The 19,381-nt window shown below is 37.3% G+C and overlaps 2 protein-coding genes across 2 annotated transcripts; both read right to left on the bottom strand.

Moving 5' to 3' along the window:
* Positions 1 to 2,083: 2,083 nt before the first annotated feature.
* LOC122687491 (keratin-associated protein 21-1-like) lies at positions 2,084 to 8,420 on the bottom strand. Its single transcript, XM_043893026.1, has 2 exons — positions 8,093 to 8,420; positions 2,084 to 2,549 (listed from the first exon to the last, which is right to left on the bottom strand). The coding sequence occupies exons 1-2, from the start codon at positions 8,379 to 8,381 to the stop codon at positions 2,377 to 2,379; spliced, it is 462 nt and encodes a 153-aa protein (XP_043748961.1). The 5' UTR covers positions 8,382 to 8,420; the 3' UTR covers positions 2,084 to 2,376.
* Positions 8,421 to 14,345: 5,925 nt separating this feature from the next.
* On the bottom strand, positions 14,346 to 14,964 carry LOC122687400 (keratin-associated protein 21-1-like). The gene has a single exon (XM_043892878.1). The coding sequence runs from the start codon at positions 14,927 to 14,929 to the stop codon at positions 14,639 to 14,641; it is 291 nt and encodes a 96-aa protein (XP_043748813.1). The 5' UTR covers positions 14,930 to 14,964; the 3' UTR covers positions 14,346 to 14,638.
* Between the last annotated feature and the right edge of the window lie 4,417 nt (positions 14,965 to 19,381).

The raw sequence follows: 19,381 nt of genomic DNA, 5'->3' as shown, positions 1-19,381 counted from the left end.
CAGAGAGATTACTTTACTGACAAATGTCCATTTAGTCAAATCTGTGGTTTTTCCAGTAGTCATGTATGGATGTGAGTTGGACCTTAAAGAAAGCTGAGCACTGATGAATTGATGCTTTTGAACCGTGGTGTTGGAGAAGACTCTTGAGAGTCCCTTGGACTGCAAGGAGATCCAACCAGTCCATCCTAAAGGAGATCAACCCTGAATATTCATTGGAAGGACTGATGTTGAAGCTGAAACTCCAATACTTTGGCCACCTGTTGCAAAGAACAGACTCATTTGAAAAGACCCTGATGCTGGAAGAGATTGAAGACAGGAGAAGGGGATGACAGAGGATGAGATGGTTGGATGGCGTCACCGACTCAATAGACATGTGTTTGAGTAAACTCCAGGAGTTGGTGATGGACAGGGAGGCCTGGCAAGCTGCAGTCCATGGGGTTGCAAAGGGTCAGAAATGACAAGTGTTTGAACTGAACTGAACTGAGTGTGAAGAGGCTTTTTTGCTATAGGTTCTAAATGTTAGCATTCAGGAAGGTCATAAAAACCACTAAAGTCAGAATCCAACAGAGTAATAGGTTCTCTGAGTCAGTGATTTGACTGCACTTTTTAATCCCATTTTTTATATATGCTCCAGTTAATGCATTAGAGAATCTTACTGAGCCACTAGACTTTATTCTTTTCCACCTGAAAAATGTAGCCCTACCTTATCAAACCCAAAACTTAATTGACTCTTCCTGCTGACACTTGCTATTGATCTTTCTAATCTTTCTCTTCAGTTGGTGTCAGCTCATTTCTCACAACTTCAAACACCTCCTAGAGATAGTTCAATCCTTACTCTTTCTTTTTCACTGTTTTTGTTGTTCAGTCAATAAGTCATGTCCCACTCTTTGTGACCCCATGAATTGTAGCATGTCAGACTTCCCTGTCCTTCACTATCTCCCAGAGTTTGTTCAAACTTATGTCCATCGAGTCAGTGATGCCATCCAACTCTTTCATCCTCTATCACCCCCCTCTCCTGCCCCTACTCTTTCCCTGCATCAGGGTCTTTTCCAGTGAGTCACCTCTTCATATCAGGTGGGCAAAGAACTGGAGTTTCATTTTCAGCATCAGTCCTTCCAGTAAATATTCAGGGTTGATTTCCCTTTAGGATTGACTAGTTAGGTCTCCTTGCTGCCCAAGGGACTCTCAAAAGTCTTCTCCAGAACTACAGTTCAAAAGCACCAGTTTTTCAGTGCTAAGTCTTCTTTATGGTTCAACTCTCACATTCATTCATGACTACTGGAAAAACCATAGCTTTGACTATATGGATCTCTGTTGGCATTTTGATACACTGTCTTTCTTATTAATTCATTTTATTTCCTCCATTCAATTATCAGCCTGAATTTGCCTTATTTTTTGCTGTTTATTTTTATCTTCATGTACGAGAAAGTAAAGACTGTGAGGACAGAAAACTTGTCTATAATTTTCCTACTGTGTCTTCACTGTTTGGTATGAGAGCCTTTCAATACTACTCAAAAGTATTTGTCAATTAAGTGACTGAAATAAATTTCTTCAATCTCAATAAATATATGAAAACAAATATATTTCCAATTTCATCAAAAGAAGATGATATGATAAAATATTTTATTCTAGTTTATCTTTTTCTAGTTTTTTTTTCTTTCCTTGTGTACTTTAACACCTAGGTCTGCTTGTAATTTTTCACTAATTCTGGAAAGTATCTTTTTCATTCTAGTACTCCTTTAAGCACTCAGGCCACCTCTTCTCTGCCTTAGACTTTATGTTAACATCCTGAATAAGTGTCATCCATCCTTCTCTTTCTTCTGCAGCTCCAACCTGGACAAAAGGTTATTTTCCAAGCATGGTTCTGAAATATTGTGAGATCTGTGCATGGGTATGTGAATGAGTGAGTGTGTAGAATATAAGAAATAAGTGGAGAAGATATTATTTCTAACACAGGTATAAGAAGAAACATTTGTATTATATTAAAGAAGAACTTAAGGTTCAGGCAACCTATTAGCCCAATCTTCAAGAGAGGTCAGAAAAACTAATTCACAAACAAGTACACAGAGATTTGTTAGAAGAAATGAACCATTTTTATTGAGAATAAGAGATTTCCCCCACTGTATGATGCTACGATCATCAACACAGCCATAAAAGAGTCACAGATTAAGACGATAAAGGTTAACTCTAGGGAAATGACCAGGTGCTATCATGGAACTTCAGGCTTCAAGGATGTCAATCTAAAAATGGGCGGCTGGAGGTCAAAGTCTCTGTCAGGCATGTAATTTCTTAGATATAGAAATGTAGCTTAAAAATCCTTGAATCAGCATTATCTTTAGATGTGTTGTTATTTCAGAAGGCTTGGATGGTGATGCTCTAGCAGCAAGAAGAATAATACCCGTAGCAGACTGGCCGGTAACTGTAATAGCCAGAGCCATATCCATAGCCAAAGTAGGGACCATATCCACAGCCATATCTTATCCCATAACCACAGCCATACGGGGAGCTGTATCCACAGCCATAATAGGGGCTGAATCCACAGCTGTATCCTGAGCCATATCCACAGCCAACACCATAACCACAGCCATAATAGGGTCTCAATCCACAGCTATATCTGTTTCCACAGCCATAGCCACAGGAGTTGCCGTAGTAGTTACAACACATGTTGTCAAGGCGAGTGGATTCAGGTGGACTGCAAGAGGATGTTTCTGAAGAGTGTGTGTCTTCTCCTTCCCTTGGACCTTTATATACTGTCAGTAATTGGCAGAGCATACCATTCATTCCCTGACATAGACAACAAGTATGTAAGCAACATTATACACCAGTCAGTGTTGACAATCACTAATGGTTTCTTTAAAATGAGCTTGCTATTTTGGTGATTCCAGCTTTATTTAAAGAGCATCATTTGAATTTTCACTGCCAAAGAATTGTCTCAATAGAGTCAAGTGCCCAAATAACGGATTTTTTGTCTGGGTTGTTTTGTTTGTTTGTTTTGGTTTGTTTTGTTTGAGCCATGTGAGCTATTTATCTAATTTGGATATTAACAGCTTGTCAGTCACATCATTTGCAAATATATTCTTCCAGTTCATAGGCTGCCTTTTCATTTTTCAGCTACTTCCTTTTGCTGTGCAAAACCTTTTAAGTGTAATTATGTCCCATTTGTTTATTTTAACTTTTAATTATTTTGCCTTAGGAGATGGATCCAAAAAAGTTGCTACAATTTATGTCAAAGAGTGATCCTTTATGTTTTCTTCTGAGAGTTTTATATTTTCAGGTCTTACATTTAGGTCTTTGGCCCATTTTGAGTTTATTTCTGTATACGGTATGAGGCAATTTTCTAATCTCCTCCTTTTACATATAGGTCTCCAGTTTTCCCTGTAGCACTTGCTGAAGAGACTGTCTTTTCTCCATTGTATGTTCTTGCCTTGTTTGTCATATAATAATGGATTATAGATGTATGGCATTATTTCTGGCCTCCGTACTCTGTTCCACTAACCTATGTCTGTGTGTGCATATGTGTTCTCAATCACGTCTGACTCTTTGAGACCCCATGGACTGTAGCCCACCAGGCTCCTCTGTGCATGGAATGTTCCAGGCAAGAATACTGGAGTGGTTTTCCATTTCCTACTCCAAGGGATCTTCCAGACCCAGGGATCAAACCCATGTCTCTTGAGTCTCCTGTATTGGCAGCCCATACCACGGCAACACTTGGGAAGCCCTATTTTGGGGCAAACACCACACTGTAGTATTGTCTGAACTTTTGGAGGGTTGTCCAGTTTTGTCCTTTATTCTGAAGAGTTCTTTGGAAATTGGGGATCTTTTGCTGTTCTAGTTTTAAGATTATTTTTCTATGAATTTTAAGATTATCTATTCTAATTTTGTGAATTAAAAAAAAGTTTGTTCTATTATTGTGAAAAATGTCATAGTTATTCTGATGGAGATTACATTAAATCTTTTGGTAGTATGCCCATATTTAATATTAATCCTTCCTATCTAAAGACATAGGGTATATTTTCATTTTTTTATATAATTTGCAATTTTGTTAATGAAAGTTTTATAGTTTTCAGAGTATAGGTCTTTCATCTCTGTGTCTAGGTTTATTCCTAGGTATTTTTTGATGCAGTTTTATATGAGATTCATTTTACTTTCTCTTCTGAATGTCTTATTATAAGATATAGAAACAGCAGATTTCTGTATATTAATCTTGTATCATGCAGGTTACTCAATTTATTAGTTATTTATGGTTTGAAGGTGGAGACTTGAGTTCTCTATAGAAATTGCAAAATCACTGCAGGTGTTGACTGCAGCCATGAAATTAAAAGATGCTTGCTCCTTGAAAGAAAAGCTATGACCAACCTAGACAGCATATTAAAAAGCAGAGACATTTCTTTGCCAACAAATGTTCGTCTAGTCAAAGCTATGGTTTCTCCAGTAGTCATGTATGGATGTGAGTGTTGTGTCATAAAGAAAGCTGAGCACAGAAGAATTGATATTTTTGAACTGTGGTGTTGGAGAAGACTCTTGAGAGTCTCTTGGACTGCTTGGAAATCAAACCAGTCAGTCCTAAAGGAAATCAGTCCTGAATATTCATTGAAAAGACTGATGCTAAAAAAAAGAAAAAGAAAAGACTGATGCTAAAGCTGAAACTCCAATACTTTGGCCACCTGATGCAAAGAACTGACTCACTGGAAAAGACCCTGATGCTGGGAAAGAGAGAAGGCAGGAGGGGAAGGGGACGACAGAAGATGAGATGGTTGGATGGCATCACCAACGCGATGGACATGAGTTTGAGCAAGCTCTGGGAGTTGGTGATGGACAGGGAGGCCTGGTGCACTGTAGTCCATGGGGTCACAAAGAGTCGGACAAGACTGAGTGCCTGCACTGAACTATAAAGGACCGTATCATGTGCAAATAGTGAGTGTCACCTCTTCCTTTCCAATCGGGATGTTTTTATTGCTTTTTCTTGTCTGACTGCTGTAGCTAGAACTCCCAGTTCTATCTTAAGTAGAAGTGGTGAGCGTGAGCATGATTGTCATGTTTCTGAACTTAGCAGGAAGGCTTTAAACTTTTCAATACTGACTATTATGTTGGCTGTGGGTTTGCCATAAATGAGCAGCTTTGACTAGGCTGTGATATTTTTCTTCTACACCCACTATGACAAGAGTTTTCATCATGAATGGATGTTGACCTTTTCAAATGCGTTTTCTGCATCTATCAAATGATCCTATGGTTTTTGTCTTTTTGTTGTTGTTGTTAATGTGGTGTATCACACACATTGATCCAACCTTGTGAGTCTCAAATAAATCCAACTCAGTCATGGTATTTGATCCTTTTCATATTGTTGAATTTTATTTGTTAATATTTTGTTGAGAATTTTTGTATCAATATTCATTGAAGATATTGGACTATCATTTTCTCTTTTCTGTAGTCTCTTTTTCTGGATTTGATACTAGCGTAATGGTGGCCTTGTAGAATGAATTTGGAAGTGTTCCCTCATCCTCAATTCTTTGGAATAGTATGAGAATGATAGGTTTATTTCTTCTTTTATATTTGATAGAATTCCCCTGTGAAGCCCTCCAGTCTTGGACCTTTTGCTTGCTAGAAGGTTTTCAAAGTACAGATTCAATTTCACTTCTAGTCATCAGTCTGTTCAAATTGTCTATTCCTTCCTTCTTGATTCAATCTTGGGATTGTGTATTTCTAGACAAATTTCTAGAAATTTGTCTGTTTTCTCTAGACTGTCTAATTTGTTAGCATATAATTGTTAACTTTCTCTTATGATCTTTTGTGTGTCTGTGGTATCACTTGTTACTATTCCTCTTTCATTTCTTACCAAAATTAAAGTAATGGATTATAGTAACTCATTGTAAAAGACCCTGATGCTGGGAAAGATTGAGTGCAAAAAGAGAAGTGGTTGACAGAGGGTGAGATGGTTGGATGGCCTCACTGACTCAATGGACGTGAGTTTGAGGAAGCTCAGAGGGATAGTGAAGCCCAGGGAAGCCTGGCAAGGTGCAATTCATGGCATCACAAACAGCTGGACACGACCAAGGGGCTAAAGAACAGCAACAAAGTACAGTAACAACGGTGCAAATCCGAGGTGGAATGAACTGTAAACTCAAGGATGATTCCTTCTACTCAACACTCACATTTCAGCAAAAAAAAAAAAAATTGAGTTATGACCCAGTAGTCTATGGAATGCCTTCAACAGGAATTTTCACCAAGCTCCTGATTTCATTTTCTAAGAATATTCTTTATTAGACAATTTTTTTTTCCAGTGGAAAAATCTTTCTACCTATTTTTTTCTCGTATTAGTCACTGGTCTAATCTGATCCCCCTGCTATGTTTAATCCCTAATAATAGTCATAAAGAAAATATACATTTATTCCAATTTTTATCATTCTTCAATTTCTTTTCTTTTCTGTCATCATCACAGATTTCTCTGACATAGACACTTCACTTTTCAATACTACTGACAGCACACACTTTCTGTCCACAATATCTCTGAATTATTGAAAGGTCTTCTATATTTATTGCACTAATTCTAATACCTTTCATTCAAATGTCTAGATCCAAAACAACAGAAACAATATCTTTTTTGTACATCACTGAGAATAGTGCCTAGCACATAATTTGCACTTAATCAATATTTCTCCAACAAAAACAGATGAAGTCAAACATTTATGTAGCAATTATAAACTGTAAGATATTTTAATATATTATTATCATTTTCTCATTTTCCTAAAGCTGAGTGTCTCAAGTGTTCTTTGATTAAGGGAGTTGCAATATTTCAGATTTTGAAGGTATACCTTCAAAGAGTTACTTTGTGAAAACACTTTTCTAGATGTGTGAATTATCTCATACATAACTAACAAATCATATTGTTACAAAACTTTATAAATTTTCTCCCATTTACACTTGCTACTGTCCTTGCTTTGCAATTGACATCAGCTCATTTGTCACAAGTTCAAAATACCTCCCTGAGCAAACTCTCTAATACTTCAACTTTTACTCTTTTTCACATTTAGCTATTTTATTCCCTCCACTCCAATTGTCAGTCTCAAATTATCTGAATTATTTTTGCTGTTTGTTTTTCTATATTCACATGTTGGAACATAAACACTGTGAAAGCAAGAGGCTTGTCTTTAAGTTACCTACATTGTCTTCACTGTCTAATTTGAGACCTTTTCAAAAATACTCAAAACTATTTGTCAGTTAAGTGATTGAAATTAATTTCCTCAACCTCAGCATATGCAACTTCACAGGCAATTCCATCAAAGCAGACAATATAAATACATTTCTATTATTACTTTTCTGTTGCTTAGTTCTTTATTCTCATGTTCTTAATTCCTATGTCTAATTCTAATTCTCATTAACCTGGAAAGTATCTCTTCCTTTCTTTTAAGCACTCAGGTCATCTTTTGTCTACCTTGGACTTCGCATTAACTTCCTGAATAAAGTGTCATTCTTCTTCCTCTTTCCCCTTTAGTTCCATCCTAGACACAGTGGGATTTACAAAGCACAGTTCTGAAATACTGGGAGATTTGTGCTTGGGTATGTGAGTGCCTGAGTACATGAGATACAGGAAACACGTGGAGAAGACATCATTTCTGATGAAGATATGAAAAGAAATGTTTGCATTATATCAAATAAGAACTCAAACTTCATGCATCATGTTTGCCCAGTTTTCAACTGAGTCTACAATGCCTGGAAAAAGACTAATTCACAAGCAAGTACACTGAGATTTGATAGAAACAATGAACCATTTTTATTGAGAACAAGTGATTTTGTTAGGATCATCAATACAGTCATAACAGAGATTCAGAGAATAAAGACTAACATTTGCAAAAGAGTCAGAGATACTATCAAGAAGATTCAGGGCTCAAAGATGCCAATCTAAAAGGGTATTTGCAGGTCAAAGCCTCTGTCAGGCATGTAATTTCTTGCAAGTGGAAATCATGGGTTATAAATCCTTGAATCGGCATTATCTTTAGATGCTTCATCTCAGAAGCAAAAAGGGTTTAGACGGTGATGTTCTAGCAGCAAGCAGAATAGCATCTCCTGTAGCAAACTGGCCAGTAGCTGCCATAGCCAGAGCCATAGCCACAGCCATATCTGGTTCCATAGCCACAGCCATAATAAGGGCTAAATCCACAGCTGTATCCTGAACCGTATCCACAGCCATATCCACAGCCATATCCTGAGCCATATCCTGAGCCGTATCCACAGCCATATCCTGTTCTATAGCCACAGCTGTATCCTGAGCCATATCCACAGCCATATCTAGCTCCATATCCACAGCCATAGTAGGGGCTGAGTCCACAGCTATATCTGTTTCCACAGCCATAGCCACAGGAGTTGCCGTAGTAGTTACAACACATGTTGTCAAGGGAAGAGGATTCAGGTGGACTGCAAGAGGATGTTTCTGAAGTGTGTGTGTCTTCTCCTTCCCTTGGACCTTTATATACTGTCAGTAATTGGCAGAGCATACCATTCATTCCCTGACATAGACAGAAAATACGGAAGCAACATTATGAGCCAATCACTGTTGACCAATGATGCTTTGCTTAAAATAGCTTCTTATTTTGGAGACTCATTTCACTTAAAGAGCATCATTTTAATTTTCCTCTGCCAAAAAATTTCTCACTAGAATCATGTGCTCAGTAGGAGATGCCCATTTTCAAAACTTCCTATCATTTAATATATATCTTATTTTAAAAGGTTTGGGTGGAAATGTTAAAAAAATTCCACTTAACTTTATCTTCTTTATTTTCACATCTACCTCTGATCACTTGAAAACAAATATGTCTGCCCATTTTCTTGAATCCTTGTAATTTCTTGCCAGACTTCTTCACCCAGATACCTATTGCCCAATACCAATTGGCATCTTGTTATAGCAAGCATGCTACTAATTCTCCAGGGCACAGAACAACATGTAATAACCAAAAGAAAAATAATCCAGAATGTCAATAGTACTGAGAATAGAAACATTATAGTATAGCTGTCTGTTCACAAGTAAGTTTCTCTCTCTATAGATGTCTAAATCCAAACCTACTCTTCCATCTCACTCTAAACTAAACACCTGAAATTTCTATTGCCAAACATGCAGCCAAAAAACATATGTAGCTTTTTAAAGTTTCAGTTCAGCTCAGTTCAGTTCAGTTGCTCAGTCATGTCCTATTCTTTGCCACCTCATAGACTGCAGCAAGTCAGGGTTCCCTGTCCATCATTGACTCCCAGAGCTTGCTCAAACTCATGTCCCTTGAGTTGGTGAGGCCATCCAACCATCTCATCCTCTGTTGTCCCCTTCTCCTGCCTTCAATCTTTTGCAGTATCAGGGTATTTTCCAATGAATCAGTTCTTTGCATCAGGTAGCCAAAGTATTGAAGCTTTAGCTTCAGCATCAGTCCTTCCAATGAATATTCAGGGCTGATTTCCTTTAGGATGGACTGGTCAGATATCCTTGCAGTCCAAGGGACTCTCGAGAGTCTTCTCCAACAACACAGTTCAAAAGCATCAATTCTTTGGCATTTAGTTTTCTTTATAGTCCAACTCTCACATCCATACATGACTACTAGAAAATCAAAAGCTTTGATTAGACAGAATTTGTTGGCAAAGTAATGTCTCTGCTTTTTAATATGCTGTCTAGGTTGGTCATAGCTTTTCTTCCAAGGAGCAAGAGTCTTTTAATTTCATGGCTGCAGTTATCATCTGCAGTGATTTTGGAGCCCAAGAAAATAAAGTCTCTCACTGTTTCAATTGTTTCCCCATCTATTTGCCATAAAGTAATGGGACCAGATACCATGATCTTAGTTTTTTGAATGTTGAGTTTTAATCCAGTTTTTTCATTCTCCTCTTTCACTTTCATCAAGAGGCTCTTCAGTTCCTCTTTATTTTCTGCCATAAGGTGTCATCTGCTTATCTGAGGTTATTGATATTTCTCCCAGCAATCTTGATTCCAGCTTGTGCTTCATCCAGCCTAACATTTTGCATGATGTACTCTGCTTAGAAGTTACATAAGCAGGGTAACAGTATACAGTCTTAACTTACTCCTTTCACAATTTGGAACCAGTTCATTTTTCCATGTCCAGTTCTAAATGTTGCTTCTTCACCTGCATACAGATTTCACAGGAGGCAGGCAAGGTGGTCTGGTATTCCCATCTCTTGAAGAATTTTCCACAATTTGTTGTGATCCACACAGTCAAGGCTTTGGCATAGTCAATAAAGCAGAAGTAGATGTTTTTCCGGAACTCTCTTGCTTTTTCTATATTAAAGTTGGGTGGGGTGTTATTTTTGCTTATCTCACTTGCCTAGGTATACCACTATCTTTCATAATCAAGCAGATTCCAATACTTGTTATTTTTCATGATAAGAACCATGAAGTCTTCTATTGTACACTCAAATTTCAACAACAGTGAGATGAGTGGTAGTCCAATACTTTATTGAATGCCTTCAGAAGGAAATTTCATCAAGCTTCTGATTTCATTTTCTGAGAATTTTCAATATTAGGCATTTTTCCTTCAGTTGAGAAATCATTCAACCATTTTTTTTTTTTTTACTATTGATCACTGGTATAATTTTATGACTCTGCCATGTTTAATCACAAATGACAGGCATTAAGAAAATATATCCTCATTCCAGTTGTCATTATGCTTCAGTTTTTTTACCTTTCCTGTCCTCCTTGGAATTTGAAATTTTAAGTTTGCCTCACAAATTCTCTACAGTAGACACTTTATTTTCAATGCCACTGCCAAAGCAGAATTTCTGGCCACAATTCCCCTGGTTTACTGAAAAGTTTTCATCTTTATTGCATTATTTCTAAACCTTTTCACTCAAGTCTCTCCAAACCTAATGATGACTGCAGAACCACCTCTATTCTGTGCATCATGGAATAACCAACTCTGATTATAATACCTTGCACATATGTTGGGCTCAATTAATATTTCTCTAATAAAAAATTGATAGATTAAGTCAAATTTCTATTCAAATATTTGTGTCTCATTTATAAACTAATAGATATTTTGATTGATTATCATTATTTTGTCATTTCACTGAGCTGAATGTCTTGTGTTCTTTAACTAGTGAAAGTATGAAAGGGTTAGTGGCCCAGCTGTGTCCAGCTTTTTGCAACCCCATGGAGTGTAGCCCGCAGGCTCCTCTATCCATGGAATACTTCAGACAGGAAAATTGGGTTGGATAGTCATTGCCTTCTGCAGGGGATCTTCCCAATCCAAGGACTGGCCCCAGGTCTGCCCTGCAGGCAGATTCTTTCCTGTCTGAGCCACCAAGGAAGCCCTCTTTAACTAAGGTAATCACCATGTTTCAGATTTTGAAAGTATGTTAAGAGTTAGTCTAGTTAGAAATGCTATGGACCCAACAGAAGCAGAAGATATTAAGAAGAGGTGGCAAGAATACACAGAAGAACTGTACAAAAAAGATCTTCATGACCCAGATAATCACAATGGTGTGATCACTCACGTAGAGCAGACATCCTGGAATGTGAAGTCAAGTGGGCCTTAGAAAGCATCACTACGAACAAAACTAAGGGATGTGATGGAATTCCAGTTGAGCTATTTCAAATCCTGAAAGATGATGCTGTGAAAATGGTACACTCAATATGCCAGCAAATTTGGAAAGCTCAGCAGTGGCCACAGGACTGGAAAAGGTCAGTTTTCATTCCAATCCCTAAGAAAGGCAATCTCAAAGAGTGCTCAAACTACCGCACAATTGCACTCATCTCACATGCTAGTAAAGTAATGCTCAAAATTCTCCAAGCCAGGCTTCAGCAATACGTGAACCGAGAACTTCCAGCTGTTCAAGCTGGTTTTAGAAAAGGCTGAGGAACCAGAGATCAAATTGCCAACATCTGCTGGATCATCGAAAAACCAAGAGAGTTCCAGAAAAACATCTATTTCTGCTTTATTGACTAAGCCAAAACCTTCGACTGTGTGGATCACAATAAACTGTGGAAAATTCTGAAAGAGATGGGAATACCAGACCACCTGACGCACCTCTTGAGAAACCTGTATGCAGGTCAGGAAGCAACAGTTAGAACTGGACATGGAACAACAGACTGGTTCCAAATAGGAAACGGAGTATGTCAAGGCTGTATATTGTCACCCTGCTTATTTAAATTATAAGCAGAGTACATCATGAGAAACGCTGGGCTGGAAGAAGCACAAGCTGGAATCAAGATTGCCAGGAGAAATATCAATAACCTCAGATATGCAGAGGACACCACCCTCATGGCAGAGAGTGAAGAGGAACTAAAAAGCCTCTTGATGAAAGTGAAAGAGGAGTGTGAAAAAGTTGTCTTAAAGCTTAACATTCAGAAAACTATGATCATGGCATCTGGTCCCATCACCTCATGAGAAATAGATGGGGTGACAGTGGAAACAGTGTCAGACTTTATTTTTCTGGTCTCCAAAATCGCTGCAGATGGTGACAGCAGCCATGAAATTAAAAGACGCTTACTCCTTGGAAGGAAAGTTATGACCAACCTAGATAGCATATTAAAAAGCAGAGACATTACTTTGCCAACAAAGATTCATCTGGTCAAGGCTATGGTTTCTCCAGTGGTCATGTATGGACGTAAGATTTGGACTGTGAAGAAAGCTGAGAGCCGAAAACTTGATGCTTTTCGACTGTGGTGTTGGACAAGACTCTTGAGAGTCCCTTGGACTGCAAGGAGATCCAACCAGTCCATCCTGAAGGAGATCAGTCCTGGATGTTCATTGGAAGGACTGATGCTGAAGCTGAAACTCCAATACTTTGGCCACCTCATGAAAACAGTTGACTCAATGGAAAAGACCCTGATGCTGGGAGCAATTGGGGGCAGGAGGAGAAGAGGACGACAGAGGATGTGATGGTTGGATGGCATCACCGACTCGATGGGCATGAGTTTGAGTAAACTCCAGGAGTTTGTGATGGACAGGGAGTCCTGGCGTGCTGATTCATAGGGTCACATAGAGTCGGACAAGACTGAGCAACTGAACTGAACTGAACTAAGAGTTAGTTTGTGAAGACTCTTTACTGGCTATGTAAGCTATCTCATACAAGCTTCAGTTCAGTTCAGTTCAGTCAGTCGCTCAGCGACCCCATGAATCGCAACACGCCAGGCCTCCCTATCCATCACAAACTCCTGGAGTCTACTCAAACTCATGCCCATCGAGTCAGTGACGCCATCCAGCCATCTCATCCTCTGTCGTCCCCTTCTCCTCCTGCCCCCAATCCCTCCAAGCATCAGGGTCTTTTCAAATGAGTCAACTCTTCGCATGAGGTGGCCAATGTATTGGAGTTTCAGCTTCAACATCAGTCCTTCCAATGAACATCCAGGGCTGATCTCTTTCAGGATGGACTGGTTGGATCTCCTTGCAGTCCAAGGGACTCTCAAGAGTCTTCTCCAACACCACAGTTCAAAAGCATCAATTTTTCAGCACTCAGCTTTCTCATACATGCTTAGTAAATCATTTTCTTCCAAAACTTCGTGGACTCCTTTTCCCCCTTTACATTTGCTACTATCCTTTTGAATCTTTCTTTAGAATTGATGTGAGATATCACACGGTCAAAACATCTCCTTGAAATACTCTTTAATGCTTCAATCCTTACACTCTTTACAACTAAACTGTTTTATTCCCACATCCCAACTATCAGTTTGAAATTGTATTATTTTTTTAATTTTTTTTATTCTTCACCTACTAGAATGTAAACACTGTGAGAGAAGGAAATGTTTCTATAATTTTTCTACTTTGTCTTCAGTGTCTAAGATGAGACCCTTTCAAAACTACTCAAAATTATTTATCAACTAAGTGATTGAAATCAATTTCAACATCAATATATACAAGCAAATACATTTGCATTTCCATCAAAAGCAGATGATATGATATAATGTTTTGACTTTTACATGCATTCTTCAGTTCTTTAGTCTCATGTGCTTGACACCTATCTCTGCTTCTTTTTCTCATATATGCTGGGAAATTTCCCTTCCTTTCCATTATTCCTTTAAGTACTCAAGCCACCTCTTCTCTATTTTGGAATTTGCTTTAACTTCCTGAATAAAGTATCATTCCTCCTCCTCTTTCACCTCTAGCTCCATCCCAGACACAGAGAGATTTGAAAAGCACAGTCCTGAAATACTGAGATTTGTGCTTATATATGTGAGTGCCTAAGTATGTGAAAAACAAGAAATAGGTGGGAAAGACATTATTTCTGATGCAGGTATAAAAAGAAATGCTTATGCCAAGAAGGACTTCAAAGTTCAACTTCACATTTGCTCAGTATTCAGCAGAGGCCATAATACCTCAAAACAAAGATGATGCAAATACACAGAGATTTGTTAGAAACAATGAACCATTTTTATTGATAACAAGGGATTTCCCCAATAGTAGGGTATTAGGATCATTACTACAGAGAGTCAGAGATTAAGGGAGTAAAGGTTAACATTTGGAAAAAAGACAGATGATACCACCATGGAGCTTCAGGCCTCAAAGTTGCCGATCTAGAAATGGGTAGTCAAAGGTTCAAGCTCTGTCTTGCAGGTAATTTCTTGCATATAGACACCATGACTTTTCAGTCCTTGAATCTGCATTATCTTAGATGTGTGGTTTCAGACATAAACTGTGTTTTAGCTGGTGACGTTCTAGCAGCAAGAAGAATAACATCTCCTGTAGCAGACTGGCCCGTAGCTGTGGTAGCCAGAGCCATATCCACAGCCACACCTGGTTCCATAACTACAGCCATAAGAGGGGCTAAATCCACAGCCGTATCCTGAACCATATCCACAGCCAGTCCCATATCCACAGCCGTATCCTGAGCCGTATCCACAGCCATATCTGGTTCCATATCCGCAGCTATAGTAGGGGCTGAATCCACAGCTATATCTGTTTCCGCAGCCATAGCCACAGGAGTTGCCGTAGTAGTTACAACACATGTTGTCAAGGGAAGAGGATTCAGGTGGACTGCAAGAGGATGTTTCTGAAGTGTGTGTGTCTTCTCCTTCCCGTGGACCTTTATATACTGTCAGTAATTGGCAGAACATACCATTCATTCCCTGACATAGACAACAAATATGTAAGCAACCATTATGTGCCGGTCACTTTTGACAATTGATAATTTGCCTAAAGTAGCTAGTTATTTTGGGGATATTTAAAGAGCATCATTTTAATTTGCTCTGCCAGAGAATTTTTCAGTAGAATCATGTGTCTCTAAACAGATACTCATTTTCAAAATTTCCTATCATTTAATATATATCTTATATTAAAAATGTGAGAAGCAATGTAGAAAAATTTTGCCCCTTTTCTCTCTCTTCTTTCTTAAATCATTTGCCTCTGCCATAAGACTACTCCTACCTCCTTTCTTGAATATTTGCAAACTCATTTTTAGAAGCCAAAGATGCTGATGATTCTGCAGGGCACAAGAAGCCCCCAACAAGAAACAGTCTTGTCCAAACTGTCAATATTGTTAAGAATAGAAATCTTGTTTTATAGCTACATATTTATAAATGTTTCTCTATCTGTAGATACCTAAATCCAAACATATCCTGTCTTCACACTCTAAACAACACTGGGCCTTTCCATCATCAAACATGTAGTCAAATTTTTTTTGTTATTGACTTTTTTTTGCATATCTTACTTGTATAGATTTTACTTCCATATCACCATTTTCAGAATCAGGTAGGTTCCAAATTTTTACTTTTTTTTTTATATTCAGCTATATTTGATTTTCAATATTGTGTTAGTTTTGAGTGTAGAGCATAATGATTCAGTAGTTTTAAAGATTATACTCCATTAAAAATTATTACACCATAATAAATAATTCACCATGCTATATAGTATATCCTTATTGCTCATCTACTTTATAAACAGTAGTTTGCATCTGCTAATCCAGTGGCACTAATTGGTCCCTCCCCTTTGTTATCTCCTTTGATAACCAAAAGATTGTTTTCTAAATCTTTCTGTCTTGCATATGAATTCACTTTATAATTTTTAGAGTTTTCATATAACTGAGTTAATACAGTATTTGTTTTCCTCTGTCTGACTTATTCCTCTGCCCGAACTTCTTTCACTAAGCATAATATTCTCTAGATCCATCCATTTCCCTGCAAATGGTAGTATCTCATTTTTATGTCTGAGTAATATTCCACTGTGTGTATACATATATTGTATCTTCTTAATTGATTCATATGTAGAGGGAAGTTTGAGTTGTTTCCCCATGTGAGATATTGTAACAGTATTGCTATGAACTCTGGAGCATATGTATCTTTTCAAATTAGTGTTTTCACTTTTTTTGAATACATACCCAGGAGTAGAATTGCTGGATCATATTTTAGGTTTCTATGGAACCACCATACTGATTTCCATAGTGGTTACACCAATAATTTACATTCCCCAAGAGTGTTCCAGTGGTTCCTTTTCCCATATTCTCTAAAACTTTTGATATCTATTGATTGTTTTGGTGATGGCTGGAGAAGGCAATGGCAACCCACTCCAGTACTCTTGCCTGTAAAATCCCATGGACAGAGGAGCCTGGTAGGCTGCAGTCCACAGGGTCATGAAGAGTCGGACACGACTGAGTGACTTCACTTTCACTTTTCACTTTCATGCATTGGAGAGGGAAATGGCAACCCACTCCAGTGTTCTTGCCTGGAGAATCCCAGGACCGGTGGAGCCTGGTGGGCTGCCGTCTATGGGGTCGCACAGAGTCAGACACGACTGAAGTAACTTAGCAGCAGCAGCAGCAGCATTCTGACAGATGTAAGTTGATATTGCATTATTGTTTTAATTTGCATTTTTCTGATAATTGGTAATATTGCGGATCTTTTCTTGTCCTGTTAGACATCTGTGTATCTTCTTTGGAAAATAGCTATTCAGGTCTTCTGCCCATTTTTTGATTGGATCTTTCAACTTTTTTATTTTGAGCTGTTTATACAATTTGGATATTAACATCTTGTCAGTAACATCATTTGCAAATATTTTCTCCCATTCTGCAGAGAATGGGTACCTTATCAACTGCTTCTTTTGCTATGCAAAAGCTTCTAAGTGTAATTGTGTCCCATGTGTTTACTTTTGCTTTCATTGATTTTGCCTTAGGAGACAGATCAGAAAAAAAAAAAAAGTGATAAAATTTATGTCAAAGAAGGTTCTGTTCATGTTTTCTAACAGCTTTTATTTTCAGGTCTTACATTCACATCTTTAACCCATTTTGAGTTTACTTTTTGTATGGGATGAGGGGATGTTCCAATCTCAATGATTTACATGTGGCTGTTCAGTTTTCCCAGCATCACTTGTTCAAGAGATTCTTCTCACCACAGTATACACTTGCTTCTTTTGTCATAAATTAATGGGTCACTGGTGTGGAGGTTTATTTCTGACTCTGTCTTCTGCTCCGTTGATCTATGTGTCTTTTTATGCCAATACTGTGCTATTTTGATTACTGTAGTTTTACAATATAGTCAGTTTGGGAGAGTTATATCTCCAGCATCATCATTTTTTTCTGAAGAGTGCTTTGCCAATTAGTGGCCTTTTGTTGTTCTAGTTTTAAGATTATTTTTCTATGAATTTTAGAACTATTTAAGGATTATTCTAGTTCTGTAAATTTTAGGATTTTTTTGATCTAGTTCTGTGAAAAATATCATGGGTATTTTGATAAAAATTACATTATATCTATACATTTCTTTGGATATTATGACAATTTTAATAATATTAACTTTTCCAATACAAAGGAATGGGATATCTTTCCATTTTTGCATATAATTTTCAATTTCCTTTATCAAAGTTTTATGGTTTCCAGAATATAGTTCTTTTGCTTCCTTAAGTTGATTCCTAGGTATCATTTGTAGAACCAATTAAATAGGAATTTTTTTTTACTTTCTCTTCCTAATATTTCATAGTTAGTGTATAGAGACATAACAGATTTCTCTATACTAATCTTGTAACATACAATCTACTGAATTAACTTATTAGTTCTAACAGGTTTTCAGTGGACATTTTAGAGTTCTCTATACAAAGTACATCATCTGCAAATAGTGATAGTGTTACCTCTTTCTTTCCAATACATTTTATTTCTTCTTGTATGCTGCAGCTAGAATGTCCAATTCTACCTTAAATAGAAGTGGTGAGAGTGAGCATCCTTGTCTTATTCCTGAATTTAGTAGGAAAGATTTCACCTTTTCAACAATGAGTATTATGTTGGCTATGGATTTCATAAACAGTCTTTATTATATATAGATATATTTCCCTTAAACCACTTTGATGAGAGTTTTTAGCTTGAATGGATGCTGATTTTTTTAACTATTTTTATGCATTTATTGAAGTGACCATGTATTTTTTGTCTTTCTTTTTGCTAACATAGGTGTATCACATTGATTGATTTGCATATGTTAAACTGTCTTTGTGACTCTGGATTAAATCCAACTTGATCAAGGTAAATGACACTTCTTTGTATTTTTTAATTTGATTTGCTAACATTTTGTTGAGGTTCTTTTTTTGTTTGTTTGTTTTCTTTTTTGGTAGTGTCTTTCTCTAGTTTGGTAGCAAGGTAATGGTGGTCTAGTATTGGAATAAATTAGGGAATTTTCCCTCATCTTCAATTAGTTGCAGTAATTTGAGAAGGATAAATATAAGTTCTTTTCTATATGTTTGGTAGAATTTCCCTTTTCTGGAAATTTTTTGAACTTCTTCTTTAATTTCACTTCTAGTGATCAGTCTGTTGGAATTATCTGTTTCTTCTTAACTCAGTCATGGTATGCTCTGTATTTCTAGAAATTTGTGTTTCTTCCAGGTTATCCAATTTGTTAGTATATAACTGTTCACAGTATTCTCTTATGATTTTTCATATGTCTGTGGCATCTCCTAGTCCTAGGGATTATAAGGTAGAAAAAAAATATACCATAAGGAGGAAATCTATGAAGTGAAGTGAAGTGAAAATTATTCAGTCGTGTCTGACTGTTTGTGACCCCTTAGACTGTAGCCTGCCAGGCTCCTCTGTCCATGGAATTCTCCAGGCAAGAATACTGGAGTGCATAGCCATTCCATTCTCCAGGGGATCTTTCCAACCCAGCGATCAAATAGACATACTCCTAGAAACAAAATATTTTTATACTATGGACTAATCTTTTTACTCCTGTGGAGTTTCAAAAGTATTGATATCAAATTTTTGCATAAACTTGTTCCCAAGACATATGCTTTAAAAATATAACATAAAGTTATTGTTTAATTGCTGAACATGAAAATATGCATGATTCCATGCCCATTATGTTGACATAATGTTGACACTGTATTTTGGGTAATAAATTGCTATACAAAATGGCTCAGTCAGAGTGCAAAACAGCAAATAGGAAGATAATTTATATTCTGAGGGGTTTTGCTTCCTCATCATAAAAGCG

Source organism: Cervus elaphus, chromosome 31 (genome assembly GCF_910594005.1).
Source record: "Cervus elaphus chromosome 31, mCerEla1.1, whole genome shotgun sequence".
In the NCBI taxonomy this organism is placed as follows: Eukaryota; Metazoa; Chordata; class Mammalia; order Artiodactyla; family Cervidae; genus Cervus; species Cervus elaphus.
The sequence above is the reverse complement of the archived record's forward strand: the minus strand, read 5'-3'. Positions and strand labels throughout refer to the sequence as shown.

Coding starts and splice junctions, on each gene's coding strand:
- LOC122687491 (XM_043893026.1), bottom strand. CDS start 8,381: ATGTGTTGTAACTACTACGGCAACTCCTGTGGCTATGGCTGTGGAAAC. Junction 2,550..8,092: donor TGGCTGTGGCTATGGCTCTG/GCTATGGCAGCT, acceptor GATATGGCTCAG/GATACAGCTGTGGATTCAGC.
- LOC122687400 (XM_043892878.1), bottom strand. CDS start 14,929: ATGTGTTGTAACTACTACGGCAACTCCTGTGGCTATGGCTGCGGAAAC.